We start from the raw sequence: 24,630 nt of genomic DNA, 5'->3' as shown, positions 1-24,630 counted from the left end.
TAGTGGAGTCTCTGGGCAATGGGGAGCCAGTGAAGGGATTGACAGAGGGGAGAGGCCGGGGAATAGCGGGGGCACAGGTGGATTAGTCAGGCAGCAGAGTTTAGAATAGATTGGAGGGGTGCAAGAGTGTTAGAGGGGAGGCCACAGAGCAGGAGGTTGCAGTAGTCAAGGCGAGAGATGATGAGGGCATGGACTAGGGTTTTTGCAGATTCTTGGTTGATGAATGAACGGATTTGTGAAATATTTTTGAGTTGAAGGCAGCAGGAAGTGGAAAGGACTTGGATATGTGGTTTGAAGGAGAGATCAGCGTCAAGAATTACCCCGAGGCAGCGAGCTTGTGGGACTGTGGAGAGTGGGCAGCCGTTTACTGTAATGGATAGGTTCATTGGGAGGGGGGGGGGGAGGGGGTCGCGTGAGATGGGGAAAAGATGATGAATTCTGTTTTGTCCGTGTTAAGTTTCAGAAATCTAGCGGAGAAGAAGGATGAGATAGTGGACAGACATTGAGGGACAGAATAGATGTTCTCTTTAATAACAGACGTTCTGGATGCACATATACTCAGTTTGGTACTGGTGTTGGGGAACAATCAAAGAAACTACAGACCATACACTTTTTAAGTTACTTTTTATTTACAGAATCAAATTACCCGACCTCAGGTATTTCATGAAAAAGTGGTGGAACATGAAGTCTACAGCTTCTCGGATATAGTGAAGATTTTCCACACCTAACATTTTGCAGCAAACCAGCATTGGCTTGAAATCTACCGCACAAATTGTCCAATCTGCTGCTCCACTTAATTCATGCTGCAAATTTCTCCTCTGTATTAGTATTGTAAAAATACTAATACATCTTAAAAATATGCGGCATATCCAACCCATGCGGATATATCCTGAAAGGAAAACAAACCTCTCCCTCCTGGCACAGAAATGAGACTATACATTTGTCACCTTACCCCCCACTGCCTATGCCAGGATGGAGGACTGCTTTAACCCCTTAGTGACCGAGCCAAATTTTTGAAATCTGACCAGTGTCACTTTATGTGGTAATAACTCTGCAACGCTTCAACAAATCCCAGTGATTTTGAGATTGTTTTTTCGTGACACATTATACTTTATGATAATGGTAAATTTTGTTCAACATTTTTTGTGTTTATTTATAAAAAATATCAAAAATTTGAGAAAAATGTTAAAAAATTAGCACTTTTCTAAATTTGAATGATTATCCCTTTAATCCAGATGGTCATACAACAGCAAACCATTAATAAATAACATTTCCCACATGTCTGCTTTACATCAGCACCATTTGTAAAATGTTATTTTATTTTGTTAGCATTTTAGGAGGTTTAAAAATGTAGCAGCAATTTTTCATTTTTTCAAAGAAATTTACAAAATTAATTTTTTTAGGGACTTATCCATGTTTGAAGTGACTTTAGGGGTCCCATATATTGGGAAACCCACAAACGTGATACCATTTTAAAAACAGCACCCCTAAACATATTGAAAACTGCTGTCAGGTAGTTTATTAACCCTTCAGGTGCTTTACAGGAATTAATGCAAAGTGGTATGACAAAAATGAAAATGTGTATTTTTACCACCTAAATGTTGCTAACTTCTAAACAGATTACTACAGCCGTCAGACTCTAAGGCCGCTATTTGGTCATGAATTGCCATGGCAAACATCAGGACAACAAAATCATGATCTGAGGGCACCAATTGTGACAAAGAAGAAGCCCCCACAATCTGTTAACCATTTATAATGATGTAGTCACTATTGACAGCAGCATCTAAGGGGTTAAACAGATTTAGATGGTGCAAATACTGATCGTGGCTGGTACAGCAAGTTGTCAGCTATAGTGTACAACCAACAGATGCTGGATTGTCATCTGTATGGGGAGGCTATTCTCTTATATCTCAGGTCAGTTAAAAGACGTATTGGCGGTCATTAAGGGGTTAAAAATGGTGATAGTTCCTATTTTTTATTGATGACTGTTAAATAGACGGACAGTGGAGATCTAAAAAAAAATAAAAATCATGATACTTCATGCCCCGGGAACTTAAGTGCTTTTTGGAGATTTCCGGAATTCAGGAACTTCCATGTATGGCTTTCCTTTTTTTGGAAAGGTCACTCCTTACACAAGCATTGTATGTGCTGAAGTATAAGCTACAAATATCTGTGAACATGACCTGAGCTTCAAAGACAGTTCATTCTGGAAACGGATGTGGTCTCAATTATTGGTTGCCCATCCCTTTAAATAAATACTCACAACATACATAACTCTACCCAACATTAATCATTATACAACAGTCTTAATTAAACACCTCTCTCATGAAACACCACATACAATGCGCCACTCGTGTGGCGATGTGGTGTGGTCCTCCACTCGAAAACCATACCTTGGAAAAACTATCCATCTTTGAAAGAAATATGTATACCAAAAAACCTTGTAATTGTAACTTTGGGGCAAACTTTTAGCTAAGAGTCTCTAAAAGTCACTGTGATGGATGGGTTGGTAGTAATAGGCCACTAGAGGACATGGAAACAAAACCGGTTCCATTCTACTCATAAAGGTGCAACACCACGCAATCTGCGTATGATATTGGCTATCTTCTTTACCAGTCCACCCCTGGTGTGGTCCTCCACTTGAAAAGTCCTTGTGAGAAGGTTGTAGAAAGAGCCGTAGCCCACGGCCACCACAGTACAAGTCAGGCAGATGACATTATAGGGCATGCTGAAGTCAGGAGTTGGAAGGTTCACCAGTAAGGGCTCGGTGTACAGCCGCATAAAGTAACTGGAGCCATCGGAGGACGGGAATCTGACAAAGAGAAGTGGACAATAAGAGGAACAAGTTCTGTGGTGATGACATGGCGCACATTTATATGAATGAGGAATCACATAATATACCGTATATACTCGAGTATAAGCCGACCCGAGTATAAGCCGACCCCCCTAATTTTGCCACAAAAAAACTGGGAAAACTTATTGACTCGAGTATAAGCCTAGGGTAGGAAATGCAGCAGTTACTGGTAAATTTCAAAAATAAAAATAGATGCTCCATACCGTTCATTATTGCCCCATAGATGCTCCATATAAAGCTGTGCTATATACAATGCTCTATACCGTTCATTATGGCCCCATAGATGCTCCATAGAAAGCTGTGCCATATATATTGCTCTGCACCGTTGATTATGGCCCCATAGATGCTCCTTATAAAGCTGTGCCCCATATAGAATGCTCTGCACCGTTCATTATGGCCCCATAGATGCTCCTTATGAAGCTGTGCCCCATATATATTGCTCTGCACCGTTGATTATGGCCCCATAGGTGCTCCTTATAAAGCTGTGCCCCATATAGATTGCTCTGCACCATTGATTATGGCCCCATAGATGCTCCTTATAAAGCTGTGCCCCATGTATTTATTGCTCTGCACCGTTGATTATGGCCCCATAGATTCTCCTTATGAAGCTGTGCCATATATATTGCTCTGCACCTTTGATTATGGCCCCATAGATGCTCCTTATCACGCTGTGCGGTGCCATATAGATTGCTCTGCACCGTTGATTATGGCCCCATAGATGCTGCATATATAATGCTGCTGGTGCTGCAATAAAAAAAAAAATCACATACTCACCTCTCTTGCTCAGGATGGCAGCGCTTTCAATAATTACCTGCTCCTCGTGCGGCTCCGTCTCCAGCACTGACGCTCAGCAGAGGGCGCGCACTGACTACGTCACAGCGCCCTCTAACCTGAGCGTCACTGCTAGAGGACGCTAGAGACAGAGCCGCACCGGAGCGAGGAGCAGGTAAATATAGCGCAGCGCTGCGCTCCCCTTACCTGCTCCTGGCGCGGTCCCTGCAGTCCCTGGCTTCCCCGGCGCTGCAGCTTCTTCCTGTAATTGAGCCATGTGACCGCTCAGTACAGGAAGAATCTGCAGCGCCGGGGAAGCCAGGGACTGCAGGGACCGAGCCGCAGCAGGTAAGTATGATTACACAGCCCCCGCTCTCCCTCACCTGCCGACCCCCGGGTATATGACTCGAGTATAAGCCGAGAGGGGGACTTTCAGCCCAAAAAAATGGGCTGAAAATCTCGGCTTATACTCGAGTATATACGGTACAATAGAGTGGGGACCTAACATTGCTATGGGGGACAGATGGTGGTCCTAAGCAGGGTCCGCTTATATGATGGCCTATTTGGCAATACGATAGGCTTGGTTCCTAATGACACATTGTTCAGTGTCTCCTCCCATTAACATCGTGATTTTTGCTACACATTTTTGCCGAGAACACACTAACTAACCGTAGCATCTGTCATAGCTTTCATTTCAAGGGGTTTTCCGAAGTGTAGACAAATTTCAGAATGGTCACATGAGAAGAATGTGAGGATTCTTCTGTACTTCCAGTGAATGAGGAGCGTGACCACAAATGTTCATATCACATACCTGTGGTCCTGTGAGCTTTTCTTGGCCCCTAATGTACACACAGACTCACAGCCTTACTTGTATTTACTTATTTTTTCATATCGCCTAGCAACAACGTTCTTCCTCACTAGGTGACCACCAACTCATTACATGGTGCTACATTTAGACAAGTAACTTGCATTACTCTTCACAGTAAAATGAGGTCTAGATACTTACAGCGTTGAGAAGAGCGGGCTTGCTTCTAGCTCATCGGTCTTTACATTCCTTATACTGGGGATCAGGACACTCAGTACTGAAGGACTACACAGAAAAGACATTTTAAGATATTATTTGGGAAAGGAAGTAAAAGCAATGGCTGCAAAAAAACAAAATAAAGTGTAGGTATTTCACCTGATATAAAATCCATGGTTTGGGTCAGGAGGGTACTCCGTCCACTTCAGCAGCGCCCTCTCAAACTGTATGCTAATCTTAGTGACTGAATTAGGAGGCAGCTGGATTAACATCTCTAGAAGATGAGGGCGCTGACGGTCCTTGGCTGGCACGTAGTGAATATAGCCTGGAAAAAAAGGGGGCCGAATTGGCCAAAGATCAATCTATTACTTATCCTTAGGATAGCTGATCAATGTCCTGCACCCCCACTGATTAGATAAAACATGCCCCGGCTTTATCTCCCATTCAAGAGAATAGAAGATCAGGTGCAGTACTAGCCGCTAAGTGACGTACGGAGCTTCTATGTTCCACCCTCTTCATCACTTACATATAGCTGCTGTCAAAGAAAATTCTGCTGATCACTGGTGGTTCTGGGATGTCGAACCCACAGCAATTATATATGACCTATCCCTTGAATTAGGTCATCATTTGTTAAGACCTGGAAACCCCTTCACTGGGCTTTATACACTAGATGAAAGTTGTGATCTAATGACTATGTGGGTAGGCCTAATGCTTGATGACAGTAGGCATTAGACAACCCAAAGATCAAGCATGTCCCTATCTTCAGTGACCCCACTGAAGATATCAGCTTATTACATTAATTAATATTTGTTGGGCACTACTAATGGTCAACTCTGTCTATATTGTTCTATCCAAGTGAGGACTTGTGACTGCAGCAGGGGAAGATCTAAGGTTGCCCAGTCTCTGACACACTTACTAGGTTTATTTTCTTTGCCTTTGGTAATTATAGTCAGCGTGTGGACATATAAGCGGAGATACCAGGGAACTGTCTCCAGGAACATGACAGGAAAGGCTCTGTATGGATGGTTGTTGTAAATCATGGTATTAATCACTCCAGTCTGAAGACCATAGCCACTAACATAGCGTTCAGCGTGGAAGATGGGTGGCTGTGGTTGACCTAGTAGAGACATATAAAGGTCTTATTGTTACTTAAATGATTTAATACAGTGGTAAGAGCAAAATACATACACTTATCAATGAAGAAACATGGCAACCCTCTCAATCTCAGAGACGAGGATGTCCTGACAATCAGACCTTTTGCCTGTAGTCACAGGCTGTAGAAGCAGGAGCAGCAAAGACTGACTTTTCACTGGGTGGCTGAATTCTAAGAGAACAGTGCCAACAGTGTCCCTGGCATCTTGTAACACTCACCAGAGTCAGAACCTCCTTTCCACTTCAGTGCCACATTTAAGTTTCTAGAGGTGTTGAAAAGCTCAGGTTCTAGAAGGTCATACAATGTATACACCCTTTGATCTCCATGGACGGGAACTCCGACATCCAGAGCGGACAGCGGTGTGACTTCAAATAGGTCAATTTCTTTCTACAAAAGTAGAGAATTGTGTAGATAGTATAAAGCCAGTTTACCATGTCCGGCAATCACGGTCCAAGCATGAGGCCTTACAGTTTGGTTCAGTAGACCTCTGGCTGGTGCTTGCTTGGACCAAGAATGATGGGCATATGAAACCAGCCTTAGGCTGTGTTAAAAGATGGTGTTTAGAGGCTTTGTCAGAGGTACATCTGAAGAAAATCTATCATATCCCCTTGTATATACATACATTGATCCAATGGCGGAGTGACAAGGCTGTATTGAGAACATAGTGCCGATGAATGCCTTTCTATTGCCACAATTATAACTGTTGCCCCTGAAGGTATTTGTACAGCTAACAAAATCCATTTACATATGTTTTAATTGGAGGATCTGAGCTGTCCTGCATTACAAAGACTGCACTGTTTGACAAAAAAAACAAAAACTTAAAAATGGGGTCTGCACATCTTTAGTATTAATGTATAGGTGCACAAATCTGAAATGTGGCCAATATATGACCATATACAATCACGATGCAACAGCATACTGCAATTAATGAATACATGAACTTCAATATAGTCTGTCTCTGTGGTGTGTTTATGTATATTATATTATATTATTATACATTTTTATAGCGCCATTTATTCCATGGCGCTTTACATGTGAATACGGGGCAAATATAGACAAATACATTAAACATGAGCAGATAACAAGGCACACGAGTACATAAGGAGGGAGGACCCTGCCCGCGAGGGCTCACAGTCTGCAGGGGGTGGGTGAGGATACACTAGGAGAGGGGACAGCTGGCTGTGCGGCTGTTCAGTAGTGTTTCTAGAAGGGTGTCTCTAAAAGCATAACAGCAGAAATATACCAGAAAAATAACCCCCTGCTATAGATGCTTCATTATTATTAGTACTATGCTTCGTTATTGCTATCAATCTGACAATTGATCTGCTTCATCCTCAGGCATGTCCGCTGGCTGCAACCCCAATCCCATCACCATCACCCAACTTTCCTGATCTTCCTCACCCTGTATCCGTCTGCTATTCCTGGTATGTCCGCTGGCTGCAACCCCAATCCCATCACCATCACCCAACTTTCCTGATCTTCCTCACCCTGTATCCGTCTGCTATTCCTGGTATGTCCGCTGGCAGCAACCCCAATCCCATCATCATCACCCAACTTTACTGATCTTCCTCACCCTGTATCCATCAGTTATTCCTGGTATGTCCGCTGGCTGCAACCCCAATCCCATCACCCAACTTTCCTGATCTTCCTCACCCTGTATCCATCAGTTATTCCTGGTATGTCCGCTGGCTGCAACCCCAATCCCATCACCCAACTTTCCTGATCTTCCTCACCCTGCTATTTCTTCCTGGTATGTCCGCTGGCTGCAACCCCAATCACATCACCATCACCCAACTTTCCTGATCTTCCTCACCCTGTATCTGTCTGCTATTCCTGGTATGTCCACTGGCTGCTTTTACTGTTTTGTTTTTTTCCCCCCTGCATGTTTTCTCACTTTAATTCCTTGAGGTCAACACACAGTTGGCTTTATCTTTCCATATGGATCTATTTCCCCTTGCATTTTCCCTTCTGACTTCTAATTAATCCCCTCCTGTGTCTGTGACCAGTCTCCCTGCTGCCCCTCTCTCCTGATCACACCTGGTATATTTCATGTGCACTTAGCTTGTTATAAATTCAGAGCATGGACAGTGCTCTATCTCTATGAGGATAACAGCAGAAATATGCCAGAAGTGAACAGAAGGTAAGACTAACCACGGATATTAAATATACTAAATTTCTTTCTCTTTCCTCCACTCTTACTCTCATCATGCTGACATACGCTCTAACAGGTTTGGCTCCATTACTCCTCACTCTCCTTCGCTATCCCCAAACCCCAGCACCCTCTAACAAAGTAATAATCTCTTCTTCCCTCTTGCCTCCCCACCTGACCTCCTCCACTGACTTGCTCCTCAACCTCAGATCACTCCTAATAAAACAAAACAAGCCACCCACTCTCCTTCTCCCACCTACTCTGTCTCTCTCTGCTTCTCCTCACTGCTGGTGACATATTTTCCAATCCTGAACCCCCACAACTCATACCTCCCATTATTACCCCCTCCTATCGCTCCCAACCCAATATAAACACCCGAAATCTTGCCCACCTCAAATCCGTGCCCATGACGCCCACTCCCCTGCACCCTCTCTCTGGATCACTATGCAATGCCTGCTTCATCTGCAATAAACTCCATGTGATTCACGACCTCTTTACCTCTCATAATCTTTTCTTTCTGGGCATCACCGAAACATGGCTGACACCCTCTGACACAGCCTCCCCTGCAGCACTATGTTACGGTGGCCTCCACTTCACCCAGACTCCTCGCACTGGCAACAAACATGGTGGAGGAGTGGGCCTTCTCCTTTCTTCCAACTGTACCTTTTACCCAATCCCACCTCTACCCTCCCCTTTTTTGAAGTCCACTCTGTCCGCATGAACTCCCCCTACAACCTCCAAATGGCTGTTATATACCGACCTCCGGGCGCGACCACTGCCTTTATTGACCAATTATCCACCTGGCTCCTTCACTTTCTCTCTGCTGACATTCCCACCATCATCATGGGTGATTTCAACATCCCCATTGACACCCACCAGTCAGCTGCCTCCAAACTCCTATCCTTTACTTCATCCTTTGAACTTACTCAGTGGTCTTCCTCAGCCACCCACACAGACGGACACACATTAGACCTGATCTTCACCCATCTCTGCTCCCTATCTAACTTCACCACCTCACCTCTCCCTCTATGTGACCACCATCTACTCACTTTCTCACCCCTGTCCTCCTCACCTGTCACCCATGTCCAGCAACATGCGCACCCACACAGAAACCTAGACACACTCTCTTGACTCTATCCTACCACTAGCATTCACATCCTCACTCCACGACACAGACACTGTCACTGCTTTCTACAATGCCACTCTCGCATCAGTTATTGACACAGTCGCCCGTCATGCATAGCAGAGTGCGACGAACCAATAGACAACCCTGGCACATTAGCATCACTAAAAAGCTTCGGCAAGTATCCAGAATTGCAGAACAGTGTTGGAATAAAACACATTCGCAAGAAGACCTCACTGCACTCAAACAAGCAACACTCACATTCAAATCAGCTCTCACCTCTGCTAAACAGGCCTATTTTACATCCCATGTATCTTCTTTATCCCACAACCTCAAACAGTTGGTCAACACTTTTAACTCCCTCCTCCGCCCACCACTGCCCTCTCCAAGTTCCCTAATCATTGCCGAGGACTTTGCCATGCACTTCAAAAATAAGATAGACCAAAGAAGGCAAGTCTTTGTTGTCAAACCACCACAACCCCTTTGTATACCAGACCAATGCCCTAACCCCATAACTTCCTTCTCCAAAATCACTGAAGGACAGCTTGCTCATCTTCTCTCCAAATCACACCTCACCACTTGTACAATTGATCCCATCCCATCCCACCTCCTCCCCAACCTCACCACCACACTAATCCCATCCCTATCCTATCTCTTCAACCCATCACTAGCTTCTGGTACCTTCCCCTCTGCTTTATTTCATGCCATAACCACACCTATCCTCAAAAAGCCATCCCTTGACCCAAGCGCTATGTCCAGCTATATCTCCATATCTTTGCTCCCATTTGCTTCCAAACTGCTTGATCAGCACGTACATGCTGAACTTTCCTCTCACTTTGCATCTAACTCTCTCTTCGACAACCTACAATCTGGCTTCCGTCCCCACCATTCCACTCAGACTGCCCTGACCAAAATTACGAACGACTTTCTTACAGCAAAAGCTAACAGAAAATTCTCTATACTCCTCCTTGTAGACCTGTCCTCTGCCTTCGACACAGCTGACCACTCCTACTCCTACTACTGATCCTCTCTTCCTTTGGTGTCAAAGACCTTGCCCTATATTGGATCTCCTCATACCTTACCAACCACACATTTAGCGTTTCCTACTCCCATACTACCTCTTCATCTCGCCCCCTGTCTATTGGTGTCCCTCAAGGCTCTGTCCTAGGACCCTTACTCTTCTCAATCTATAGACTCGGCCTGGGACAACTCAAAGGTCCTATGGCTTCCAGTACCATCTATATGCCGATGACACTCAGATCTACCTTTCTGGCCCAGATGTCACCTCTCTGCTCTCCAGAATCCCAGAGTGTCTATCAGCCATATCCTCCTCCTTCTCCTGTCGCTTCCTTAAGCTCAATGTGGACAAATCTTAACTAATTAGCTTTCCTCCAGCTCACACACCTTCCCTACCTGATCTATCTATCAAAATAAATGAAATCACACTTTCCCCTGTCCCCAAAATCCGCTGCCTTGGAGTAACCCTTGATTTTGCCCTGTCCTTCAAACCACACATCCAAGCTCTCGCCACCTCCTGTCGCCTCCAGCTCAAAAATATTTCTAGAATCCATCCTTTCCTCAACCCTCACTCTACCAAAATGCTTATGCATTCCCTAATCATCTCCTGCCTCAACTACTGCAACATCCTCCTTTGTGGCCTACTTTGTAACACTCTCACACGCCTCCAGTTCATCCTTAACTCTGCTGCCCGACTAATCTCTCTCCTCGCTACACTCCTGCTTCCCCTCTTTGCAAATCCCTACACTGGCTCCCAATTTCCCAGCGTATCCAGTTTAAACTACTAACACTGACCTGCAAAGCCATCCATAACCTTTCTCCTCCGTATATTTCCAGACTAATCTCTCAATATCTTCCCTCACGTAATCTCCGATCCTCCCAAGACCTCCTTCTCTCCTCCACGCTTATTCGCTCCTCACCCAATCGCCTCCAAGACTTCTCCCGAATTTCCCCCATCCTCTGGAATTCTGTGCCCCAACACGTCCGGTTATCCACCACATTAGATTTTTCAAAAGAAACCTGAAAACCCACCTCTTCAAAGAAGCTTACAACCTGTAATGACCACACGGACACCTCAACACCAGCGGAGCTACTGTAACCCTCGACCTACTGTCTCCTTCCCCATAATCCTGTAGAATGTAAGCCCACAAGGGCAGGGTCCTCTTCCCTCTGTACCAGTCTGTCATTGTTAGTTTGTTCACTGTAAGTGAGATTTGTATTTTGATGTAACCCCTTATGTGCAGCACCATGGAATTAATGGTGCTATCTAAATAATAATAATCTTGCTGCAAACGTTAAAAATACCGGATTACGTACCGGTAATGCTCTTTTATAGAGCCCACGACAGCACCCACTAGAGAGAGGGGATCCGCCCCCAGGAACAGGAAACCTACAGAGAGATAAAAGGGGCGGCCCCCCCCTCGCTCCTCAGTTGTTTTACAGAGAATAGGAGGAACCGCCGCCAGGTTTTAGTTAACAGGTTCGGGTATATCCATATATATATACATATTTACAACCTCATACTATATTTTCTAATATTTACACCTCACCAAACAAGCACCATGTGCAACTATATACAGAAAAGGGAGGGATGTGAACGGGTGCTGTCGTGGGCTCTATAAAAGAGCATTACCGGTACGTAATCCGGTATTTTCTATTCGCCACGACAGCACCCACTAGAGAGAATTGCAGAGACTATAGACTGGGTGGGTTTACTGAGTCAAGGACCGATACACCAAAAGTTAGATCAGAAGCAGAGGATAGATCTAATCTATAATGCTTATAGAAGGTATTTGGTGAAGACCAAGTTGCAGCCTTACATATAAGGTCTATTGGCACATTCGCCCTTTCTGCCCAGGAAGTCGACAAGGCTCTTGTAGAGTGTGCTCCGACATGCATTGGAGGATCTCTCCCTCCAGCTTTATACGCCAAGATTATGGCCTCTCTGATCCAGCGAGATAATGTGTTCTTTGTGACTCCGGCACCCTTGGTTTTACCCTGGAAAGACACAAAGAGAGCCCTACTCTTCCTCCAGTCCCTAGTTCTCTCTAAATAGGCTAGGACAGACCTTTTTACATCTAGGGTGTGAAGTCTTTCTTCTTCTAGAGTTGAGTGGTTCTCATAAAAGGTGGGTAACAAGATCTCCTGGGATCTATGAAAGGTAGAAGCCACCTTAGGGAGATAACAAGGATCTGTTTTTAAAAGTATCCTATCTGATGTTACCACAAAAAAGGGAGGATCTATAGATAAAGCATGAAGATCACTTACTCTTCTGGCAGAAACTAATGCCACTAATAATACCGTTTTTAAAGAAATATTTTTTAGTGAGGCTGCATGGAGAGGCTCAAAAGGTGATTGAGTCAATGCATTTAGGACTATTGATAGATCCCACTGAGGGACCCGAGGTATGCTAATTGGTCTCGATCTCTCACAGGCAGATATAAACCGAGATATCCATTTATTACCTGCTACATCAAAATTAAAAAGAGCTCCTAAGGCTGACACCTGCACTTTCAGAGTGCTTACAGAGAGTCCTAATTCCAGACCTTTTTGTAGAAATTCCAATATTGGAAATATAGGAATATCAGCGGAAAGTTGTGTAGTATGGAATTGAAGGAATTTCCTCCAAATTCTGACATAAATCCTGGTAGTTGAGGGTTTTCTACTTTTCATCAGAGTATCTATTAACCCACTAGAAAACCCCCTGAGATTTAGTAACTGCCTTTCAAACTCCATGCAGTTAAATTCATGCCCTTTGCCTGAGGATGAAGGAACGGACCCTGAGAGAGCAGGTCCTTGGATTGAGGCAGAATCCACGGGTCCGACACTGACATCGCCCTCAGCCATGAGAACCATGGCCTTTTGGGCCAGAATGGGGCTATTAATAGAATTCTTGCTCCTTCTTCTCTTATTTTTCTTATTACCAAAGGTAGTAGATTCCATGGAGGAAAAGCATATGCCAGGTCGAAAGTCCAGGGCACTTGGAGGGCATCGAGTATGTCCGGCTTGTCCTCTCTGTTTAGAGAGGCAAACATCCTGACCTGTCGGTTGGCTCTTGTGGCAAACAAGTCTATTTGAGGAATACCCCATTGCGCTGTTATCATTTTGAAAATTTTTCTGTTTAGCATCCATTCCCCTTGATGAAGGGTGTGACGGCTCAGAAAATCGGCACGAAAGTTGTCTGTGCCCCTGATGTGAACTGCTGATAGTGATAGCAGATGACCTTCGGCTAATTCCATGATGTCTGATGCCAGCTGCCTGAGTCTGTCCGACCGCGTACCTCCTTGATGGTTTAAGTAAGCTACTGCCGTGGTGTTGTCGGAGAACACTCTTGTGTGAGAGCCGCTGAGCTGAGGAAGAAAGTGAAGTAGGGAATAATATATTGCCCTCAACTCTTTGACATTTGAAGAACTATCTAGTTCCGAACTAGACCAAAGATCCTGAACCCACTGATCCTTAAAATGTGCCCCCCAGCCTTTAGGACCAGCATCTGTGGTCACTATACTAGAGGGGGAAATTATCCAGAGAACCCCTTTTGAAAGGTTTTTCTGATTTAACCACCACCTAAGGGAGTGTAATACTTCCGTTGTTAGATAAACTGTTCTATCCAGACAGCCTCTATTCTTAATGTCCTCCTCTAATATAAATTTTTGTAGAGGCCTAGTATGAGCCTGTGCCCACTGGACCGCAGGGATACACGATGTCAGAGAACCTAGTAATGACATGCTCTGTCTGAGTGACATACTACGATTTTCTATTGCTAAAGATACCTTATCAACTATGGAGATTTTCTTATCCTCAGGCAGCTTACAAATCTGGTCAGCTGAATCTAGAAGGAGCCCTAGGAATTTCTGACACTTAACCGGCTGAAGTCTAGATTTTTCCCAATTAACCAGCCACCCCAGGGATTGTAAGGAAACCACTACTTCCCGTAACCTCTGCTCACACTGTAGGGGGTCTTTACCCACAATCAATAGGTCATCTAGATATGGAATGACTAAAGTATCTTTTACTCTTAGGAAAGACATAACTTCCAATAGCAATTTTGTGAAAACCCTTGGGGCCATGGATAATCCGAAGGGCATCGCCTTATATTGTAGATGACGAATTTGTCCCTCTATACAGACTGCTACCCGAAGGAACTGCTGGAATAAATGATGTATAGGAATATGATAGTAAGCATCCTTAAGATCCAATACTACCATGTAACAGTTTGGAAATAAATTCTTTATGGCTGAACGAATGGATTCCATTTTGAATGTTTTAGGCCTTATAAAGGAGTTCAGCTTTCTTAAATTAATTATGGTTCTGAAAGAGCCATCCGGCTTATTAATCAGAAACAAGGGAGAATAAAATCCCCTCCCCCTCTGGGAAGATGGGACTTCCACTAGGACTTGTTTGCGTAGGAGGGTTTTAACCTCTGTTTCAAGTGCCTCTTGCTGAGGCCTGGATCTTAAGGTGGTAAGGAGGAAGGAGTCCGGTGGAGTTCTAATAAAGTCTAATGTGAGGCCTGAAGATATTAATTTAATGGCCCAAGTATTTATTGTTATCTCTTCCCATTGTTGCCTAAACTGTTTTAATCTTCCACCCACTGGAGGAATATAATTACTGGAATTTGTCGGCTGGCTTGAATGGACGTTTATTAAACAGGTTTCCTTTTTGTTTAAAATCCTTATTGTTCCATCTGTCTCTGAAGCCTCCCTTCTTTCCGAATGGTGGCTTCCTGAAGGCCCTTCTGTAAGATGGAACAAAGGGATTAGGGAATCCTTTTTTCCTTTCACCTGCCTTCTTGAGTATATCGTCAAGGACTGTTCCAAACAGGTACTCACCCTGACAGGGTATGGCACATAATTTTGATCTAGATTGGGCATCTCCTTTCCAGTTTTTTAGCCATAAAGCCCGCCTAGCCGTGTTGGAGATATTAGCTGTTCTGGCCGCCAGACGTAGGGAGTCAATAGAGGCATCCGATATAAAGGCAGCCGCACCCTTGATCAAAGGGATAGACGCTCGTAACTTCTCCCTGGATACACCATTTTTAATATTTTGCTCCAGCTGATCCAGCCAGACTAACATTGATCTGCCAGTACATGTGGCTGCAATTGCCGGTTTGAATGCCGTGACACAGGCCTCCCACGATTTTTTAAGGAGCGCATCTGATTTTCGGTCCATGGGATCTGTTAAGGAACCTGCATCTTCCACGGGCAAGGAGAACCGGCGAGATGTAGATGCAACTGCAGCATCGACCTTTGGTATTTTGGTCCATGTACTTAAATCTTCGTCATCAAATGGGTAGCGCCTTTTACAGGGTATTGGTACAAAACCTTTTTGACCTTTACCCCATTCCTTCTTAACGAGGTCCTTTATGGCCTGGTTTATTGGAAACACGTGGCCTTTCCGTTGGGAAAGACCAGCAAACATGATTTCCTGTGGTGTTTGGGGTTCTTTTGACTCCGATACCCCCATCGTATTTCTCACCGATTTAACCAAGTTGTTTATGCCTTCAGTTGGAAAGCAAACAAAGTCTTCTTCCCCTGAAGAATCAGACAGTTGAGAGACCTCAGAGTCGACCTCCCCACTCTCTGCTGACGTGTCGGCTCTAGGTGAGGATACTCTTCTTTTCTTTTTCTCGGTATTAATCGAGGAAGAACCGCCTCCTAACGACTGAAGTTCTTCCCTAATTATGAGCCGTATCTCGTTCATTTTCACCGATTCCTCCTGCCGTAAGGTGTTATCTATACATGCCTGACATAGACTCTTAGTATAGGAGTCAGGCAAGGGTTCGGTACATATAGCACATTGTTTGTGCTTACTCTTTCCCGTCCTTTTTGCCTAAAATAATACAAGCAAAGGAATCAATATATACTTCTGTGAAGTATGCGTACACTCACCCAGCGTATTAATTTTACCGGCTGCGGGGTTGCCTTAGTTTGGGATGTGGAACGGGATGATTTTCTTCCCGATTTATCAGTGGAGTCACTTAACTTAAAGTGTCCACTGCTGTTTTTCCTGGTTTCGCTACTAGGTACTAGTGGCTCTTCCATGGAGTGCACACGGACCTCCTCTTGGGATGACATAATGCACACTGACTGCACTTCTTATCCTGACTTTTATAGTGTAGCCACTCCTGCATACATCCCCATCCTGTTTTTTTTTTTTTTTTTTTTACTCACAAGACCGGCATCCAGACGCTGGGATCGCATGGGGGAATCCAATATGGCGGTTCCCCCGGAAATGGTACTCTGACACCGCGACCCCGGAAGTTCAAGCTTCCTTCCATGGGACGCCGACGCTACTGCGCATGCGCCCGCGTCTCTGCAAACCGGAAGCGCTCTCAGCGCTGCTTCCCACCATGTCGCCTCTTACCTCTGGAGGGAACGGAGGGAAGATTCCCCAGGGATACCACACCGCTGCTCAGCTCCACTCAGGAGGGCATTCCACAGGTATCCACACTGCGCCGTGCCTTCCATTAGCACTTACCCAACGGTGTCCCAGCAGGGAGACCGTTGGTACCTTCAGGCTTCCCTGTCAGCCGCACCAGATGAGGGGGGAGCCCGCAGGAACATTCCCCCGACACTGTCTACCTGCTCTGGGACCCCTGTCGCTCAGCAGAGTCGATACAGGCGGTAGCCCAGGCAGGTCTTCCTCTTCTTAGCCATAGAGTTCTTCTCTGTGGGTTCCCTTCCAGGAACAGGAAACCAACTGAGGAGCGAGGGGGGGGCCGCCCCTTTTATCTCTCTGTAGGTTTCCTGTTCCTGGGGGCGGATCCCCTCTCTCTAGTGGGTGCTGTCGTGGCGAATAGAAAACATAAGGTACTTAGTTAGCATTTTTTGATTAAAGAGTGCAAAAGCCATCCAACCACGTCAAGATGACCTTCAATACGGATGATCACTATCACTATTGACCTAACTCGCCATGTGCCAAACCAGTCTTATTTGAAATGGCAAGAGGGAAAAGGAAACCAGGTATAGTTCGCAATTAAGATCTTGTATGGGATAGATGGGTGGATAAGGGTGCTGGGAACCACACCCCATGATATGTACTACAAAAAAAAAAAATACTTAAATAAATGGGGCCCCCACACCTTTGGTATTAATTTATTAGATGCCACTTTTTTGGCACATGGAGAGGTAGGTTATTAGTATTTAGGGATCATTCATATTTAGGTACACCTTGACGTGGTTGGATGGCTTTTGCGCTCTTTGATCAAAAAACGCTAAGTACCTTATGTTTTTAACGTATGCAACAATATTGGACTTCATTAACCGCAGTGTGCTGACGCACCGTGTATGTATAGGTGCATTGATTGCGTCTGAAAGGCGTCATAGATAATAAAACTAACAGATACTGACTTCAGCCACTGTTTCGGTCCACGCTTACCTCTAGGCAGCCGTGCTCGGCACTGCCCAGCGATTGCTTGCAGCGCTCATGCATGCAGATGTTATGTGATTAGCTGCCCAGAAACGTTTGCCATTTCCAGTGCAGTTCGGAAAGTAACAGCGGAACTGAGACCCAAAGTGTTCCAGCATTTTCCTACCTCGTCATATCCAGAGTCCACGTAGATTTTGCTTTGAGTTGCCAGAGGACAAGGCTCAGTTACTGTTCGGCTGAACATCTTAAAGAGCGACCAGTCTGTAGGAAACAAAGTGTCAGTGATGAAATAGATGGATGGAAGTCTTTAAGAGGGGACATTTACTGAGGAGAAAACTGTAGGGAGAAAGCATTTTACATGGAATATTCACAGACTCTAACATACATTCCCAATACATGATATATAGGATATTTATGGGTGTACATTAGCCACAATCACTACAAGACTCGGAAATACCTCTTTTCCCCTGTCCATTGGTATACATATCAAACACCACAGTTAAGGTTTGTCTCAACTCCCAGGAGATCGCTGAGCAACCTGCATCCTAAAAATAAAAAAGAGAAAGAGGCCATAGAAATGATTACAGAATACAAGCTGCCAAACAGTAGCCAACAATCTGCTGACGATTCACAGAACAGGTGGTGATATTGGGAAATGCTTGTTAAAGCTATACATGACTTACCCTACATACTGGCCGGATGTGCACGGACTGAGAGTGGTAGCTGCTGTGATACAGACGTTCTGCCTCCAGCAGAGAAGCCAGTCCAACCTGTGACGACAAGGCGAGGCGTGAATACCTCGGAATCCGCCATGTTACTATCCTACAGTATCTCTATGTAATTACCTTAGAACCACAAGGCAGTAACTTCTTCCATGGGGTGAGATTTTCGGTGCACACGATCTCCCTGGGTAACATGGCGTATCTCAGGAGGTGGTGATCGGTCACTGGAGAATGTGAAGAGTAGCATCAGTCCAACAAGTGCTGACCCATAACCTTGAATGCCTGCATCAATCAGCCATGATATTAAAACCTGGTATTAAGTGCCGCCAAGACATTTCGGACCCTTTGAGGAATGGACAACATAAAACCTTGGAAAGTGTCAGGTGGCACCTGGCACCAACAGGTCTACAAATGAAATGACTTAAAGGGTTTTTCAGAACCTGTGGATAGGTCACCAATATCAAAGTAATGGAACAATCCTTTAATATTGGTGCTCATGAGCTTTCAGAGATGGGCAGGGGTTCGGCATGGACAATGGACCTGGGGTCTGCATGGATAACCAGCCTGTTGTGCAGCTACATAGCCTCATATGTGGCAAGCTGTGATGTCATCTAAGTTCTGACACCTCCATTATCACCAGTATTACAGCAATTATTGAACCAGAGGCGAACCTCTGCTGCTATCACACATAAATGAGTCTTGGGTGCCCTGATCCTTCATTGGACCACTACTGGTAGGTACTAACCACTGTATATTGGGAACACCCCACAAGACCAGCCATTTGGCGATGTTCTGACACATTTGTATCGACATTGCAATTCAGTCCTTGTCGAAGTTGCTCATATCCTCACTCGAAGTGTTTGGAGCAAATCTGCTCAAAAAACACTTAAAAGTTTTACTACTCTTTCTATTGAAAATCCACCATGCTGTTTATATAAAGTTTTCGTGAAGAGATTTTTTAAAAATCTCCTAGTGATAAGGAAAGCACGTCACTTCTTCAGAGGTGGATCCTGATGGAATCTGCTCCAAACTATGGATTGTCGTATCAAAAGTCTGAAAGGAAAAGACGCTCCTCAAAACTTCTTTGGGGAAAGAAAAACGCCTCCAAAAAAAGTTTCTTGACCATTGCCTGAAGGTTCTCTCCTTTAAAGCCATTACAACCATATATTCCATTTTATCCACCCTGGTCACTGGTTTTAATTTTATTGCTAAACAGTGTCTGAATATGTGAGGGCAACTTGGGTGAGGGCAACATGGGTGAGACCAGAGAAAAGATTTGGAGGAAAGGTACAAGGGATTAGTAGAGGGTCTATATGCTGACAAGTGATACTCATACACTGACCATTGGCCAATCCCAAAGGCTTGAAGGACGCGGTTGGAGTCACGGTGTTAGTGGAGTCTATGAAGTTTAGAGAGGCGCAGAAGATTCCGGATAAGATATTAGTCAACTCCTTCCAATTTCTGTCCACACTGAAATTACAAATGTAACCTCATCAATAGAAGGGATAGGGCCATTACATCCGTCTACACCAAAATTATCAGAGCAACAATGTACATTATACATTACACCTAAATAAAATGGGAATGGTTGGTGATATCAGCTTCCTGTTTGTGGCACATTAGTATATGGGAGGGGGAAAACTTTTCAAGATGGGTGGTGACCATGGCGGCCATCTTGAAGTCGGCCATTTTGGATCCAACTTTATTTTATTCAGATGTTTCAGATGCAGCACATCTCATATCTTCACAGCATGTGGTGGTGCACCATCTTGGGTGTCAGGTCCGAGCATTCCTACATTAACAGTTTCCTGGAAAGTGGATTGGTTGCCGTGGGCCAGTTGAATGGCCACCAAGGTCACCTGATCTGACCCCCTTAGACTTTTATCTTTGGGGTCATCTGAAGGCAATTGTCTATGCTATGAAGATATGAGATGTTCAGCATCTGAAACAACGGATACTGGAAGCCTGTGCTAGCATTTCTTCTGCAGTGTTGCTATCAGTGTGTCAAGAATGGGAGAAGAGGCTTGCACTGACAATCCAACACAATGGGCAGCACTTTGAACACATTTTATAAGTGGTTATAAACTTGAAAATAACTCGTGAAAGAATAAAGTTACCTTAAAACCAAGCACACCCTTGTTTTTCTTGTGAAATTCTCAATAAGTTTGATATGTTACATGTCCCTCTTACCATTGAAAAAAATTAAGTTATATCCAAAATGGCTGACGTCAAAATGGCCGCCATGGTCACCACTCATCTTGAAAAGTTTTCCCTCTCCCATATACTAATGTGCCACAAACAGGAAGTTGATATCACCAACCATTCCCATTTTATTTACGTGTATCCATATAAATGGACCACCCTGTACAATGACGCTCTTCTTATGACAAATCAGATTACACAAAGGATATAAAAAGTCTACACACCCATTAAAAGGACCAGGATTTTGTCACGTAAAAAAAAAAATCATGCCACGAAGAATCATTCCGGAACTTTTTCTATCTATAAACTGTACAAATCCACTGAGAAACCAACTGAAATCTTGGAGAATAAAATAGTAGTTGAACAAATATGCAAATTTGTCAGATTGTGAGGACGTCTCCTGTATACAGTGCCTTCTTCAAGTCACCCACAGATTTTCAGTTGGATAAAGGCCTGATCTCTCTCTTCTGGCAAAGCCATTCTTTTGCTGATTTGGAGGTACGTTAAGGTCATTGCAGTGCTGAAAGATTAAATTCCTCTTCATCTTTTTCTAGAGGACTGAAGAGTTTGTTACAAAATTGACTGATATTTGGAACTGTACATAATTTCTTCTGCTTTGTCTAAAGTTCTAGTTGCCGAAACACAGGTCCAAAGAATAATGCTGCCTCCACCATACTTCCCTGTGGGTATGGGGTTATTTTGGTGATGTGCAGTGTTGGATTTTCACCAAACATAAGTTTTGGAATTATAACCAAAAAGTTAACCGGGCGTCATGAGAACATAACACGCTTTCACACATGCTTTTGGCAGACTTGATATAGGTTTTTGCAAAATATAAATGGCCTTGGATGGTTTTCTTTGTAAGAAAACGCTTCCATCTTCTCACACCACTTGACAGGCTAGACACTTTAAGAATATAGAAGATTGTTATCAAACACAGTACTTATCAAAACTTCCTGCAGCTCCTTTAATGTTGCTGTGAGCCTCTTGGACCTATTTTCTTCTATTTTTGAGGGACTTCCAGTTCTTGGTAATGTTACTTTTCTGCAAAATGTAAGCCACGTATTGCGGTCTTCACAGTATTCCAAAGTGCATCTAAAACCCAGGAAATTTTTTTTTTGGAGCCTTCTCCTGACCGATAACTTTTAATAATGAGATCTCTTTGCTGTGGTGTAAGCTATTTATTGTCAATGACTTTTGATATATAATAAAACTAAGAAAATGCCAGGAAACTCCTACTAGAACAGTTACACTTTATAAGGGGTTAATGGGAATCACTGTAAATGACGCCAGCTGAGTACTGATCACAAATGATCATGTAAATGTGATTGGCCGATTCTGAAAATACCCACATTCCCAATTAAAAGTGGGTGTTCATACTTACGGAACCACATCATTTTAACTTTGTCATTTATGTTTTATCCCTCAAAATAATTTCAGTTGCTCAATAAACTGTACAAATTAAGCGTGATATCAGAAACTAGAAAAGTGCTGAAGTTATTCTTCTTGGTAGGATTTTTTTTCCTTACAGGACAAAAACTTTGCATGTTAACAGGGGTGTGTAGACTTTTTAGATCCACCGTATATACAGCCACAACAAGTCTAGAAGGGATTGTCCTATAGCAACAACTGGTACTCAGACGCTGCTGAGGAAGCTGCAGGGAATATATAGTAATATGCAGGAACATTCAGAGTGGGATCCAGCCCTGCAGGTGCCCCACGATGACCAAGGCCAGTTTCACACATCCGACATTAATGGTCCGAGTACAGACGGAGGGATCCAGATCAGCCGCGGGTCTCTTGACACAAATTCAACAGCCTCATAGGTCAGGAGACCCTTATTCAGTCTGGACATTGTGATCTGTAGTTGGACGTGTGAAATTGATCGAATAGAGAGTTGCTCCTTCTATGATGCCAACATGCAGTAACAGCTTCATACACGTCAGTACTTACTCTGTGACAGATTCTTGAAACCAGACCCACAGCTCGGCCCCAGCGGGGGCCTCCAGGAGGGGCTGCCCCCAGGATCTTGTGCGCCAGAACCCTTGGGTGAAGGATAGATGCAGCTCCTGGATGGAGTATTTGGATATCACTTGGCCCAGAACCTTAGGAAATAACCTGTAGTGAGAAACTGAGACAGAAATGGAGTAAGACTGAGCCAGGGCATCGCTCACCTGCCCCCGGGGAGACCCTCACCTGAGCCGGGGCGACCCCAACCTGCCCCCGGGGCGACGCTCACCTGAGCCAGGGCAACCCTTATCTGCCCCAGGGCAACGCTCACCCGCCCCCGGGGAGACCCTCACCTGAGCCGGGGCGACCCCCACCTGCCCCCGGGGCGACGCTCACCTGAGCCAGGGCAACCCTTATCTGCCCCAGGGCAACGCTCACCCGCCCCATTGCATGTCAACAAGAAGAGTCAGAATGTACGGACATCATAGAGGGGTGAGCCTGCTTAAGACCCCCATCCAGGATATTGTAGGAAAAAAGCATGGCTGGCCAGGGAGAATAGGACATGTGATTGATACTGATGGACAAACCCTTTCCAGGAGAGTTCTCATGTTGTGTCCTGGTTGCTGGGAGTGGTGCCCTTTAAGATGTCCCATAGATACAGACTGTTCCGACCTTTGTCTTGTGTATGTCCTCTCACTATGGAGGGTCCTGCTGCTGGGCCCCCGCCCAATAAGCAGCTGTCAGGGGGAACATGGGGTATGATGGTGTTCTGCATCCAGCGGGCCCCTCCATCTCCCCCGTCTGTGTCATGGCCTAATACTGCACACTGACAGTAGTGACACCACCGGCTCTGCTCCATCCACGAGCAATGGCCAGGCACCCTACATCCGGGGGATCAGGCGCTGCAGCTCTACTGCGCCCTCTCCGGCCGTGCTGTCACCTCTCTCTTTCCGGAGATCTGAGTCCAGGCGGGTCCGGAACTGGAAGGTGGCGGCGATGTCTCCGGAGCGCAGCGGGGTGAGGAGCAGCTCCTCTCGGAAGGTGTCGCCATGAGGCAGCTGCGCGGGGTCACCTCCCTGCGGGGCCAGGAGCAGAGCGAGCAGCAGCCACGCACCGGCCATAATACTGGCTGCAGGAGCAGAAGGACCTGCGGTGACGTCAGGACATGTGATCAGTCACGTGTCTGGGAGGAGTCAAGCTCTGTCAGAGGAATTCTGTTCGCTGAACCTAGAGAATCCGATTGCTGCAGCGATATTCGTGTAGCAGAGCCGTGCGTGCAGCGTCCGTGTAGCAGAGCCGTGCGTGCAGCGTCCGTGTAGTAGAGCCGTGCGTGCAGCGTCCGTGTAGCAGAGCCGTGCGTGCAGCCTCCGTGTAGTAGAGCCGTGCGTGCAGCGTCCGTGTAGTAGAGCCGTGCGTGCAGCGTCCGTGTAGCAGAGCCGTGCGTGCAGCCTCCGTGTAGTAGAGCCGTGCGTGCAGCGTCCGTGTAGCGGAGCCGTGCGTGCAGCGTTCGTGTAGCAGAGTCGTGCGTGCAGCCTCCGTGTAGCGGAGCCGTGCGTGCAGCGTCCATGTAGCAGAGCCGTGCGTGCAGCGTCCGTGTAGCAGAGCCGTGCGTGCAGTGTCCGTGTAGCAGAGCCGTGCGTGCAGCGTCCGTGTAGCAGAGCCGTGCGTGCAGTGTCCGTGTAGCAGAGCCGTGCGTGCAGCGTCCGTGTAGTAGAGCCGTGCGTGCAGTGTCCGTGTATCAGAGCCGTGCGTGCAGCCTCCGTGTAGTAGAGCCGTGCGTGCAGCGTCCGTGTAGCGGAGCCGTGCGTGCAGCGTTCGTGTAGCAGAGTCGTGCGTGCAGCCTCCGTGTAGCGGAGCCGTGCGTGCAGCGTCCATGTAGCAGAGCCGTGCGTGCAGCGTCCGTGTAGCAGAGCCGTGCGTGCAGCCTCCGTGTAGCGGAGCCGTGCGTGCAGCGTCCATGTAGCAGAGCCGTGCGTGCAGCGTTCGTGTATCAGAGCCGTGCGTGCAACGTCCATGTAGTAGAGCCGTGCGTGCAGTGTCCGTGTAGCAGAGCCGTGCGTGCAGCGTCCGTGTAGTAGAGCCGTGCGTGCAGTGTCCGTGTATCAGAGCCGTGCGTGCAGCCTCCGTGTAGTAGAGCCGTGCGTGCAGCGTCCATGTAGCAGAGCCGTGCGTGCAGCGTCCGTGTAGTAGAGCCGTGCGTGCAGCGTCCATGTAGCAGAGCCGTGCGTGCAGCGTCCGTGTAGTAGAGCCGTGCGTGCAGTGTCCGTGTATCAGAGCCGTGCGTGCAGCCTCCGTGTAGC

General features: G+C 45.8%; 1 protein-coding gene across 1 annotated transcript; it reads right to left on the bottom strand.

Annotated features, from left to right (window-relative positions):
• Positions 1 to 607: 607 nt before the first annotated feature.
• PIGT (phosphatidylinositol glycan anchor biosynthesis class T) lies at positions 608 to 23,515 on the bottom strand. The gene is made up of 12 exons (XM_069751947.1): positions 23,271 to 23,515; positions 22,334 to 22,511; positions 19,521 to 19,648; positions 18,302 to 18,402; positions 18,140 to 18,226; positions 17,914 to 18,001; positions 17,623 to 17,717; positions 6,018 to 6,186; positions 5,563 to 5,763; positions 4,806 to 4,971; positions 4,632 to 4,715; positions 608 to 2,812 (listed from the first exon to the last, which is right to left on the bottom strand). Exons 1-12 carry the CDS (start codon positions 23,449 to 23,451, stop codon positions 2,560 to 2,562), a joined length of 1,731 nt encoding a protein of 576 aa, XP_069608048.1. The 5' UTR covers positions 23,452 to 23,515; the 3' UTR covers positions 608 to 2,559.
• Positions 23,516 to 24,630: the final 1,115 nt, after the last annotated feature.

The sequence above is a fragment of the Ranitomeya imitator genome, chromosome 2 (assembly GCF_032444005.1).
Source record: "Ranitomeya imitator isolate aRanImi1 chromosome 2, aRanImi1.pri, whole genome shotgun sequence".
NCBI classification, from domain to species: Eukaryota; Metazoa; Chordata; class Amphibia; order Anura; family Dendrobatidae; genus Ranitomeya; species Ranitomeya imitator.
Note: the sequence above shows the minus strand (reverse complement) of the source record. Positions and strands in the feature narration are given on the sequence as shown.